We start from the raw sequence: 12,879 nt of genomic DNA on the forward strand, positions 1-12,879 counted from the left end.
CTGCAGTATCTGTTGGAGCCATGCATTTGCCCTGAGGGTATGCCTACACAGCAACTAGACACCCACGGCTGGCCCGTGCCTGCCAACTTGGGCTCATGGGGGTTGACCTGCAGAGCTATTTCATTGCTGTATAGACTTCTGGGCTTGGGCTGAAGCCTGGCCTTTATGATCCCGCAAGGTAGGAGGGTCGCAGATCTCAAACTCCAGCCCAAACTCAGTAGTCTATACAGCAGTGAAACAGTTCCGCATCCTGAGCCACACAAGCCTGAGTTGACTGACATAGGCCAACCCTGGGTTTTTCTTGGCTGTGTAGACATACCTATAGTGTCCTCGTGCCTCCCACCACAGTCATAAAGGATGGAGTCACCCATCCACCCTTCAGTTCTTTTTTACTGCTTGTGCCTACAAAGTGGAACTCAGGGCTTCTCTCTACATGGAGCTATTCAGGAATAGCTGGTTTTAAATTCAGACCCTGCCTTAATCCAAATTAACTGTCAAGTGCAAACAAGCCCTTACGGACTGTCCAAGCTTCTCACTCACTGTATGATTCCCCTTTTTTATGTAAATAGTTGTGAATACCTATAGATAGTTAGTTACTTATTTAGGGCACATCTACACTAGAGTTTACAGTGACACAGCTGCACCAATGCAACTTTGCCGCTGTGAGCTCTCTAATGTAGCCACTCTAAGCCAACAGGAGAGCGCTCTCCAGTCAACTTACCTACTCCAGCCCCCGCGAGTGGCAGAAGCTCTGTTGGCAGGGAAAGCTTTCCCACTCACCTAGTGCTGTCCACAATGATGCTTATGTCAGTGTAACTTCCATCACTCCAGGGTGTGATTTATGTACCCCCCCCGAGTGACATAAATTATGCCAAAATAAGATATAATGTAGCCATAACCTTAGTCTTCACTCATCACTTCTTTCGTAGTGTTTCCTTTTTTCCTTAAATATTTTTTTTTCTCTGAGACTTTTCTGATACTGGGTCAAGCCTTTATGGGAGAATAAAGGACCCCAGGTTTTAAACGCTATCTTCCTTTGAGGCTTTATTGCCCCTTTATATGGGGCACACCAGGTATTTGGTAAAAGGCATGTTCCTGAGAGATACACCATTTGCAAGAGAACACTCAAGGTGAAAGAGGCTCATCTGAAGTTGTCTTTGCTAGAGAGATCCTGGAATGGCTGGGACTGAAAATCCTGAATTGTTTTCCTCACAAAGAGCTCCTGTCTGTTCTTCCACTTGTAATTCGGAGGGTCACACCTCTCAGAAATCCTCCTCTGTGACTGATAAAACACCTGGGATCAGTGGATGAAAGGAATGCTGCTCCCCTCAGTTCCAGGTCATCTTTGCCAGATTCTAGCTCTAAAATGTAGAAATCCTCTCATTCTAAAATAGACAAGGGTGGCCCACTCTGGCACCCACTCAGACACCAGGTACCATGTCCCAGTACCAGTTCATTCAGAGCTTCATGTATCACCTGGTACTGACACTTTGGCACCAAAGCTCCAGGTATTGACCCCTTCAGAACAGATGCCTCCTTCCCCTCCTTGTCTGCTTTGCTGGCAGTAGCTGGGTACACCAATGTCCCCTCCTGGCAAAAAATCCTGGTGGTGAGGGATCTGTGGGTTTCACTGCAATCTCTTAGTTTGAATTATCATATGGGAACCCTTGGAAATTATACCAGCGTGATCATACTTCAGAAGCTTTAGTATGGACAGATCTCTGCTTCACAAGGAGAGAGGGGGAATAGCTCTCTCATTCCCAATATGTTTTGGAGGTTCTGGACTGTTTGCCCTCTCCCTCACCCCTGTCCCTGGAAGACCCATTACCAGGAAGAAGTGCATTGAGAGGAGACCTCTAAAACCCAGAGAAAAGGCTGCATTTATTTTTGTTTGCTCACACTAGTTAGCCCCTCCCTACTGATGACCATAATGTTTCTATTTTGCAGCTTTTTATATATTGTGTACTAAAATATAAATACAAAGAAGAAGTTTATTAAAACACTTGGGATGGTCAGGGAATCTTTTTCTGGCAAATGTACTATGATGTAATATATGCAGTTTTTTATGCCTATGACATATTTTGAACTTTTCTTCTCTTTTTTCCCCCCGCCCAGGAAGGCCAGTCAGATATTTTGTACACATTTTGGACTGCAGTAACTCAGACTCTTTCCTCTCAGTTTCAGATAGCAACAGACTGTAAGTGTTGTATTTAACATGTGTGATTTGTGATGTCTTCTAGAGTTAGTCTGAAAATATGTCAATTCAATAAACTTTTGCGTGTTATTTCCTGCTATCAGATCTGTAGCTGTGGTTTCTTCTGTTACTCTTCATACATATATTTTCTTAACTGAGGATAGATGTATTTATGATCATCACATTTTCCCCCAGACTTTCACTGTACATTTAGGAAGATATGTACTTTGCTTTATTTAACATTCATCATCCGATATAAAAATATCCTTTTTTTGGAGGGGGGAAATTAGTGGAATAATGGATTATACTTCCAGAGGCCAAAAGTGAATAGGTCAGTCAAAACCATAAACATTAACCTAATTAAAAGAGCAATTATTTTATTATTGTGCTCTTGGATGCTGAGCAATCTTGAAAATCTGGCCACTTGCATTATGCACCTAAAACAAAGCTGAGCTTTTTTTTGTAAATCTTGGTGACGGATTCTGAATACACATGCAAAATATGCTGTACAAATGTCATGCTAAATCAAGGAAGAGTCATAAACTTTAGACAGCACTGTTGCCAGTAAATAACAGTGCAGCATGCAACTGGCTGAATTGTCAAAGTTAAGTACTGGGGTTGCAGTCACAAAAATACCCTTTACACTCATGTGAAGTTTGAAAATCCCCAATCTTGGTACTGTACATACGAATGAGGTGCAACATGCATATGCTTATCTCTGTGGGCTCAGTCGTTATGATGTCCTTTTAAAAAAATGGGCCTATGGTGTTCTACGGCAGTGTTATTAATTTGAGGAAGTAGCTGCTTGGTTTCTGTTCAGGAGTTGCTAAGTAACTAGGTGATTCCAGAAGGAAATTTATTCAACTATATTAAAAACTCTTTTGTTTTATAGATTGTCTTATATGTTACTTATAACACAGGCACCTAGGTTCATATGATCCAGCAAATGTAGGAGTCTCATGTGCTTAAACTTAAGCATGTGCATAAGTGCTTGCAGGGTAGGGCCTAAGACTGTAAAATGGTGACAGCAAGAGGCACAATTTTTATTTCAACATTGAGGTAACTTTTCTGTCCTGTCAGCAATTTAGAACAGAGTTATTAATCAAAACACCACTGTTTTGCTACTTATACTCGTTAGAATTATTTTTAAATAAAAGCTTGGTGAAAGCAGGATGTTTATGCTGCAAATGCTGTTTTGTTTTTTTCAGTATATGTGAGTTTTCAGTGCATGCAATATGTAGTCAATTTTGTTTTTTTTAAATATTTTTGTTTACAGAAAACTGCATATTTAACATTGAAAAGTGCAAAGAACTCCAAATGTCTGGAATATTTTTTTTTAACTAAAGGCAGAAGCACTTTTCACCAAAGTGTTTTTAAAAGGAAGAATGGCTTTTAAAGCAGCATGTGAAATAAAATGAGAGCAAAAAACCCATTCATTTTTAGGGAAACCAAGGCCAAAGAAATTTCTTGACTTCTGCCCCCAGGGATAGGAGACGTTTAGTAACTTGTATGTGTAGAGTAGGGGCTAGATCTTGTTCCCACTGACATAAATCATAAAATTCATATTTGCATCAGTGGTAGCAAGACTGGGCCATTAGGCGTAGAGAAGAAAATAAATGTGTGACAAAGTATAAACAATAAAAGAATAACAGTCCACATCTGTTTTTATGCTGTGGGGAAAAACGATTACAGACATCAGCTTGCCACAATGAAATATGTAATTACTATGGAAGTAAAAAATATGGACCTTACAATGGTCAAAATGAAAAATTCATATGAGTAAAAAGAATGGTTCAGATGGTGAAGTGTAAAGGTGCAAATGGATGAACTGAAGCATATGTTCAGACCCTGAAGGCCACCATATTAAAGGGCCAATTTTCTACTCACCTAAAACATGGTGGTGGAATCCCTAAAGTCAGGTGGTGTCAGGGCACACATATTGTCAACCTTTTTTAAACCATTCTAAATTTGTTTCACTTTCCACTTTTTGTGACATGATTTCCAGGGCTGAAAATAACACTGCTTTCTCAGTTCGTGTTATAATTCTTTATTTGACAAACATGCAGTTGTTTTTTAGTCTTCTTTTAAAAAAAAGTAGCATGTGTAAAAGCAGAACACTTCAGATATTTAAATCTGAAGGGCTTCTCTCACCAGATTGTAACAATAACTTTAAGGTTTTTTAAAGATTTGGGCCTACTTCGAGTTATCTGTGTCCCTTAAGTATGTGCCTTGAAAATGAAACAAAAGTATAGATTTTTCCATTGCAAAACTATCGTTGAAAAATGCTTTAGATATATGAAACCAAGCACACTGTTGTGCTTGATAAATAGTAACAGTGATAAAATAATAATTTGGTCCTGAAATGCCGTATAACCTAGCGGGGATGGTTATTGTACAAGGCAAGATTTTTATGTTCAAGGTTCAGATGGGAGGGATGCATTACAGTGTTTTAGACACTTATATTTGTCACCTGCATATACTGTGATAGTTTTTACCACAGTGATATTAATTGTAGATATAGTGTACTTCAGTTTTATTGTATAGGAATGTACTGATTTAAGTGCCAAGATCCATGTTATTTATTTTTATCGAAGAGGCTAGTTTGAAAGATCATAACGAATGCTGTTTATTGTTTTGTTTTACAGCTTCTGTGTTTTTGAAGCAAGCTTTTGAAGGAGAATACCCTAAATTACTGAGACTTTATAATGACTTGTGGAAGCGCCTACAACAATATAGTCAAAATATTCAAAGAAATTTTAATGCGAGTGGAAATACAGATCTCTTTGCTGAACTGCAACAGATGGAAGAAGATACACATGACATTTTCATGCAAAAGAAACAGGACTATGAGTATGTTTAGCACAAACTGCTGTATCCGACAAGATAACTATACAATCCTAGAGCCATAGGCCTTCCTGCATGGTGCAGCAAAACACACTGGAGGTGTGTGATTTGTAAAGTGTTCTAACATGTTGTGCTCTAACTGTCCCATGTAAACCCTGCTGGTATGCTCTAAAACGTGCCTGGTTTGTGCACATAAACTAGGCACCTTTTAGAGTGTGCCAGCAGAGTCTATTTGGGGCAGTTAGAGTGCAACACGTTAGAGTATTTTACCAACCACACTCCTCTAATGCACTTTGCTGGCACCCATTCTGCAACAGGGGAGGTTTTTTAGACAAGAACTCAGAATTTTTCAGCTTCACAAAGCAGGAAATCCCTTGCAGGAGAGCTAGAATTTTAAGGGCTTTTTCAGCAGTCTTTCTATCAGCTGGGGTGTATGTGTGTTTTAAATAAAATGAAGACACATTAAGATTCATGTTTTTGATCTGTGTCAGTACTTTGTAGCTAGTTTTGTCTTTACATCTGTGTATAGCTGTAGACAGATTAAATAGGAATTATTAAAAGTCACCATTTGTCTATCTGGTGCAAATGCAATTACTGTAGTGCAGGGGTCGGCAACCTGTGGCACGTGTGCCAAACATGGCATGCGAGCCGATTTTGAGCGACATGCAGCCGCCTGCAGCAGTCCTGGCCCCCAGCCCCACTCATCCCCCCCTGCCCACCGCTCTCCCCTGCAGGGGCAGGGGCAGAAGCTTGGTTCTGCGGCAACCAAGCTTCCCTCTCCCCTGCTTCTTTCCCCTGGCTTGGTGCTTTCCTGCCCCGCCCCCTCTCCTTCCCTGCACCAATCAGCTGATGGCCCTAGCGAGGGGGCGGGGGAAAGAGCAACAGTGTGCAGGCAGTTCCCTAGAGGAGGCAGAGAGAAGTAGGGATGGAGCCTTGGGGAAGGGGGTGGAACAGGGCATATTCCTTCTAGCCCTCAGCGCAGGGGGATGAGAGCACCCCTATGAGCCGCACACCCCAGCCCTCTGCCCTGACCCCCCCCACACACTCAGTCTTCTGTCCTACAACCCCCACACCCCTAGCCCTCTGCCCTGACCCCCCCACACCCAGCCTTCTGCCCTGCATCCCCACAGCCCCATGCCTTTGCCCTGAACCCCCCACCTTCTGCCGTGCACCCCCACATACACCGAGCCCTTTGCCCTGACCCTTGACCCCCCTACACACACCCAGCCTTCTGCCCTACACCCCCACTCCACCCCAGCCCTCTGCCCTGATCCCTGAAACCTCCCCATCCCGGTCTGGGGTCCCGGCTGCAAGCCCTGCTCAGCCCGCTGCTGGCCTAGGTGAACAGAACCCCAGGCTGGCAGCGAGCTGAACAGGCTGGCGGTGTAAGATCAGCATTTTAATTTAATTTTAAATGACGCTTCTTAAACATTTAAAAAACCTTGTTTACTTTACATATAATAGTTTAGTTATATAATATAGACTTATAGAAAGAGACCTTATAAAAACGTTAAAATGTATTACCGGCACGTGAAACCTTAAATTAGAGTGAATAAATGAAGACTCGACACATCACTTCTGAAAGGTTGCTGACCTCTGCTGTAGTGTCTCCCTGTATTTTGTGGTACCACAATCACTACAGAGTGTTAGATAATCAGTTCCTGATTATTCTTACCATATCTGTTTTACATCCTAGAATATATATGATTTACATGTTAAATATGGAGAAGATTAGGTTTGACGATGAATAAATCTATTATGACTTATGAGCAATAGGATAAATATGTAGGACGAGATTTTTAAAAGAGCTGTGCATGGGCATAACTATACTCCGATTGATGTCAATAGGAGTTTTACCATTGACTTTAGTGAAAGCAAGTAAGGTCAGTGCTAAGCCCTTTTGAAAATCCCACCCTACACATTTATCCTATCGTTCCTAAATATAAAAATCATAATTCCACTGGTTGAGTTGACATAGTAGCTACTATTGAATCATTTTCATGAACAGGAATTGTAATGATGGAAGTATATTAAATATAGTTTAAAATTAAATATTGAAGCCAGCACAAAAATGGTCCTTTCTCCCTGGTGTTTTATACAGGTAGGTCCATGTCAGAGGAGAATTTTTTAGCATATTCTGGGTGGGGCTCTGGACATCTATTATGAGATATGTGATGTCAAAAAAAGGCTCTGATCCCACTTTTGGAACACTTTCCTAATGTTGTATATCTCAAGAATAACTTAGTTTAGGTACACCAAAGTTGTTTCATACAACAGGCCTCAGGGGGAGCTAGTGCACAGAGCTGTGTTGAACTATGTAGGGAGGCTAACTGAACAGTTATTTACTTCAATGGAAAAAAATAATTCCTGGGCATTACATATAGCTCTGGCTCTTCGAGAGTTTACAAGCTCCAGAGGAGTCCCAGGCGCAACTTGCTACTATATAATTCAACTTTAGAAAATGATAATGTTGTTTTATGCCCACAGTTCAGAAAAAGCCTTGAAAGACTCATTGCAACCTTATGAAGCTGCTTATTTGTCAAAGTCATTATCTCGACTCTTTGACCCCATCAACCTTGTATTCCCCCCTGGGGGTCGGAATCCTCCTTCCACAGATGAACTTGACAGCATCATTAAAACTATAGCAAGGTAAGTGGTTATAATATATTACAACATGTAATCTGCACCATGTCTTTTTATTTTCTGTATTAAAATTTTGGAAATGAAACGTCATTAACAGTAAATGTTTGATTCTCCTTTAATTATAGAAGTTATCAGCACTAAAATTAAATCAGAGTTCATCTGCTGAATTTTGTCATGCAGGAGTAATTCTGAAATTTTCATATGGGGTCTGCTCTCTGCAAGCATGCACATAAATAATTTTACTCTTATGATTGTGCTTAAAATACAGTAAAAAAGAGACTTTTTAAATCTAGTGTAAATGTGTTACCACTAAATTATTCTGAATGTATCAAAGGGAAGATAATATTTGCTTGGCTATAAACTAAATCTCTGATTAAAACAGTCTGTTGCATAAAGAATGAAATAAGAAGAATAGTTGATGAAGAGGAATATCCCAGTTAGAAAAAGTGAAGTGTTTAAATCGCAAATGGAACATTTTAATTAATCCCTGATTTCAGTGTTTTAGTCTATTTAGCAAGGACTGGTCCAAACACTAGCATGAATACGTAGCATTCTATGTAATTTACGATAGTGTTAATATTGTGAAAAATGTTGAACTCTTAAAGCTCTTATATTGACTTCAGTGGGAATTACAAGTGCTCATCTCATTTTAGGATTTGGAACAGTCATACTCAGACTTCAGTGGTTCAGGAGCCAAATTAGCAATCAACATTACCCAAAAGAGCCACAGTAAACCACAGTGTTTTAATATAATGTGCTGCAAAGAGCCTCTGACTCAATATCACTGGTTTGGACTGTATGGCACATATTTATGGGCCCTAATGCCCCATCTTACAGAGGAAGTAGGGGAACTTCACAGAGGGCAGGAAAACTGAGTTGTCTAGCTAGTGAAGTATAGGGCCCTGTGAAGTTCTCTAAGAGTGAGGCTTCCCAATTCTGTGAATCCTCACATCTCCCTCAATGCTTGGAGGATTACCTCTGGCAGCATGACCTAAAGGGGGATAATGCTGCTTGGATAGCTATCTCTATCCTTCCCCACAAATTTCTGCAGAGCTCCTTGTAGATGGAGCTCTAGCAGATGGATGTCTGTGGGGTTCTGGGAGCGTGAGGGAAATAGTGCTGAGGAGTCAGCGCTCATCCTCCTGACAGGGATTCCCCAGGGAGTGATTTGGACCATAATTTCTTCTTGTTTTCTTCAGTTTGTTGCCTTCCATCTATTTTGGGGTCCCTTGTACTGCATATTGTGCTTACAATAAAGCCTATTAGTTGTGACAAACAAAGACCCCACCTTGGAATCTCTGCATAGTTTACTCCCTAGCCTCATCGGTGAATGGCTCTGTGCTTGCCTCTACCAAATTCTGCTTGCCAAGTAATGCATTGAAGTCAATACTTTGAACCCAAGGAGAATAGTATGATTTTAGCATACACGCTGCAGTACCAAGTTTATTCTCTGCGAGTTCTTTCTTAGAACACTCACCTCATAAAATTCCTGAATGGACTTGTTAAACTGTAAATTGGACCATTGTGCCTCATAGAATTTTGGTGTATATACTATTCTCCTCCAAGTTGACATGCGATGTTATTAGTTATTAATAGTTAATTTGTTACAATTTGGACTATTTCGTTTAAATTAATATCTATCATTTTTGTTTCTAGCGAGCTAAATGTGGCTGCTGTGGACCCAAACCTCAGTTTAGCTGTTTCAAAAAACGTGGCAAAGACCATACAATTATATGGTGTAAAGTCGGAGCAACTTGTGAGTCATTTTTCAATTTCTAAATAATGATGTTTTAAAAGATAGAATGTTTTCTTTTTGTCACAGATTTATTAAAATAACAGCACTGAAATCCTAGTACGTAAAGCTATTGAATACACTTTCAATTGTATTGAATGCATTTTGGGTTAAATTTTGCTCTTGGTTACACCCACGCAGACCCGTTGACTGCTGTGGGAGTTGTATGTATGTAAGTCAAAGCAGAACTTGCCCTGTTGACCATAAACTGAGATATCAGGATTTTAGTTGTTTTGCAGTGGAATTAAAATAATTAAAATTTAGTGTAATCACTACTAACACTTGATGGTCTGTCTGTTATATAATACTTCTTATTTGTTGTATTAAAATCCTAGTATGTGCAAATAAAGTTTTCAGTTTGGGACCCTTATTTGGATCAAAATTCGGGCATATTTTTCACAAATGTGCATTTAAATGGTGCTCAGTTTTGGGCTTGTTTACTGTCATGTCACACATTCCTGACCATTTGCCATGCACTTCTACCTAGTGTGAAATTGAACAGAACCATAGAGCAGCAAGAAACCAGCATTTGGAAGTACAGTGATTGGAATTGCAATAGGAACCATTTTGCTTTTTTAAATATATGTACAATTTTCCCATGAGTTCTGATTTCAGTGTTTTCATACTTGTATTGCAAACATCAGTTTAAATTGAAAAAAAACCTTCTTCCTGCAATAGGAAAACCTTTTATACACAATGTAAGTGGCTGTTTTGGTTACTTACATGTGTTAGTAAGGTATTTTTTTAAACAGCTGTAGTTCTGAAGGCAGGATCAGATTTCATTGAAATTCAAGTACTGCACTATAATGTTCATTCAGTGATAGAAACTCAGTGGTGGATGCCTGCTGATACTGTTACACAGCAATTTACTATAAAATAGCTGTGCCATTGGGGTTCTGTTTACCTTTCAGGCATGTCCTGTACTTGAATGGGCTGTAAAAAGTTGAAAAGCATTGGTAAATATTTTGGTTGCGAAGTGACCATTTCTGCTCAATGCTTTACACCAGGGTTTCCCAGAATGTGGGCTGGGCAACCTCAAGGAGAGTGAAGAGGTATGATAGGGGAGAGGTCCATGACAGGTCATGCAGAAAAACTAACATTTTGAAAATAATTAATACACTTAAATGATTTTTTAAATTGATACACAACATAAAGCCCTGTAATGGGGCCTCCCTTTAAAGCTACTGTGTTCTGATTTTATAACTCCAGCTAGACTGTCAGTGCATATTAGTGCAAGAAGTACATTGCTATAGCCTCTGCAAATAAAACAGCAAACTTATACCTTTGTATGTGTGCCTGGATTTACCTGTTACAATACAGCACAAGCCATATTAACATTATCACTTACTGATATAGTTGATGTTGGTCCTGCTTTGAGCAGGGGATTGGACTAGATGACCTCCTGAGTTCTCTTCCAATCCTAATATTCTATGATTCTATGTACAACACAAAATACCTATGCCCACGTCACTGATCTGCACACCAGACATGTCAGCTGCAAATGGGCACTGTGCCTCCCCTGACAATATTTCACGCCACCCAGTCTTCGTTGGAGCTCATTTCTAGAAGAGTTATTCAGAAAATGGATCATTTTGTGCCTAGTAAAGCAGCATGTTGTTCCAAAGACAACTCAGAAAGGAAAAAAAGAAAATGCAAAAGTATGCTAGTGTATGACTTTGCATCAATTGGTTTGAAACCAGACTGTATTCTGAAGTGCTAGGTGAGAGAGCCTGAAGCCTTCAACTTTGTTGCTATATTTTGCAACTGAGCATTCGTCATGAGAAGATCAGTCAGAGGAGTTTTGGGGGAACAAACTTGAAACTCTGAAAAATCAAGAGATCTGATTTAGTCAAACTGGCAGTGTGAGAGAATACTTATGTCTGTTGGGCCTATTTTCTAGTATTTCTACAAACCATGCAACACTGTAAATTGTATACTATACAACTACAGAAAAATTTTATTTTTGCCTACTCAATATTCATATTATCAAAACTTCTAGGATCTGAAGCAGCTATCAAATGGCAAATAGTGCCTCTGTCAAATAACACTGATTCACTTCATGCTAAAGTTATGGCTAAGGATATCTGAAAGCAACAGATGCTAAGTAGTCACCCAAGAAAAGTGACTACTTAACATTTCAACTTGATGAGTTATATGAGGTGCTGCACAGCTTCTAGTGTTTGTGAAGTGTGTTTCTGATGGTTCCATTGAAAATTTGTTCTTTTGCAAAGGTGCATTAGAACTAGAGCTGTGTGGAGGGTGGAAATTGTTTTATAAAGGATTTTGAGATTTTGAAATATGGTTTCATTCCAAATTGAAACAAACCCTCAAAATGTCAAAATTCTTCAAAAGAAAATTCAGAGGAAAAAAATGTTTTGGATTGATCATAACATTTTGTTTCAATTTTGACTTGATTTTATGTTGTTATAGGTATGAGAGAAAGTGGGTGGCCAGAACTGAATATCATATTCATGGTGAAGATGTAATGTTTTTCTGTCCATTCGTTTTGTTTGCTTTTTTAACACAACTGCTGCTCACTGAGCAGAGTTTTTTTTAATTAAGTTGCTCTCTCACTAGCAAATGTGAAAAATCGGGATGGTGGGGGGTGGTTAATAGGCACTTATATAAGACAAGGCCCTGAATATCCGGACTCTCTCTATAAAACTGGGACATCTGGTCACCCTGTCTCTCATTGATGCTTTGAGTTTGTACATTTAGTTTAGAAACCAGCAATGCATGTAGCTAATTCAGATTTTGATGCATTTGTTAATACTGCATTTCATCTGCCATTGTGTTGCCCATTCACTGTCTCTCTGAAGTTCCTAACTGTTTTTATTAGTAATAGTAGCAGCATCTAATTTTGATTAACCTAAAAATTTTTGTCTGCTATCACTCTTTTCCAGATCATTAATAAATATATGAAACAGTACCTAGCATGAATCTAGTATAGAACCTTTGAGCTCCCAGTGTTACCTTTTTGCCATGTTGAAAATTGACCCTTTTAGTCTTATTCTTAGTTTTCTGTTTCATAGCCAATTTCTAATCCATGACATCAGATGGCTACTTAATTTCCTTCATAGCCTCTTGTGAAGGACTTTGCAAAAGACTTGTTGAAAGACTAAATAAATTGTCAGCTGGTTTGCCTTTATTAACTATTACATTGGCATGCTATTAGATTAGAGAGGCATGATTTTTTCTGTATAGAGGCCATGCTGGCTTCTCTTACTCTCTGTCATGGTGGTGTCCAATCTAAGGCCTGTGAGCTGTACACCGCCCACCAGAGCATTTCATAAGGCCTGTGACCTTCTTCAACACAGTATACTAACAGCCAGTTCATTAGCATTTTTTTGTCATGTTTATATCATTTTAGTTTACACACATATGTAAACAGACAATATTGTACATA

The 12,879-nt window shown here is 39.4% G+C and overlaps 1 protein-coding gene across 3 annotated transcripts in view; it reads left to right on the plus strand.

Moving 5' to 3' along the window:
- Positions 1 to 12,879, plus strand: part of COG5 (component of oligomeric golgi complex 5) — a 346,421-nt gene that overhangs the window by 254,176 nt on the left and 79,366 nt on the right. For all 3 annotated transcript variants that reach the window (XM_030549122.1, XM_030549260.1, XM_030549212.1), the window contains 4 exons: positions 2,116 to 2,197; positions 4,840 to 5,044; positions 7,526 to 7,687; positions 9,338 to 9,437. In XM_030549122.1, the coding sequence (XP_030404982.1) occupies positions 2,116 to 2,197; positions 4,840 to 5,044; positions 7,526 to 7,687; positions 9,338 to 9,437 (549 nt within the window). The remainder of the gene's footprint in view (positions 1 to 2,115; positions 2,198 to 4,839; positions 5,045 to 7,525; positions 7,688 to 9,337; positions 9,438 to 12,879) is intronic.

The sequence above is a fragment of the Gopherus evgoodei genome, chromosome 1, assembly GCF_007399415.2.
Source record: "Gopherus evgoodei ecotype Sinaloan lineage chromosome 1, rGopEvg1_v1.p, whole genome shotgun sequence".
In the NCBI taxonomy this organism is placed as follows: Eukaryota; Metazoa; Chordata; order Testudines; family Testudinidae; genus Gopherus; species Gopherus evgoodei.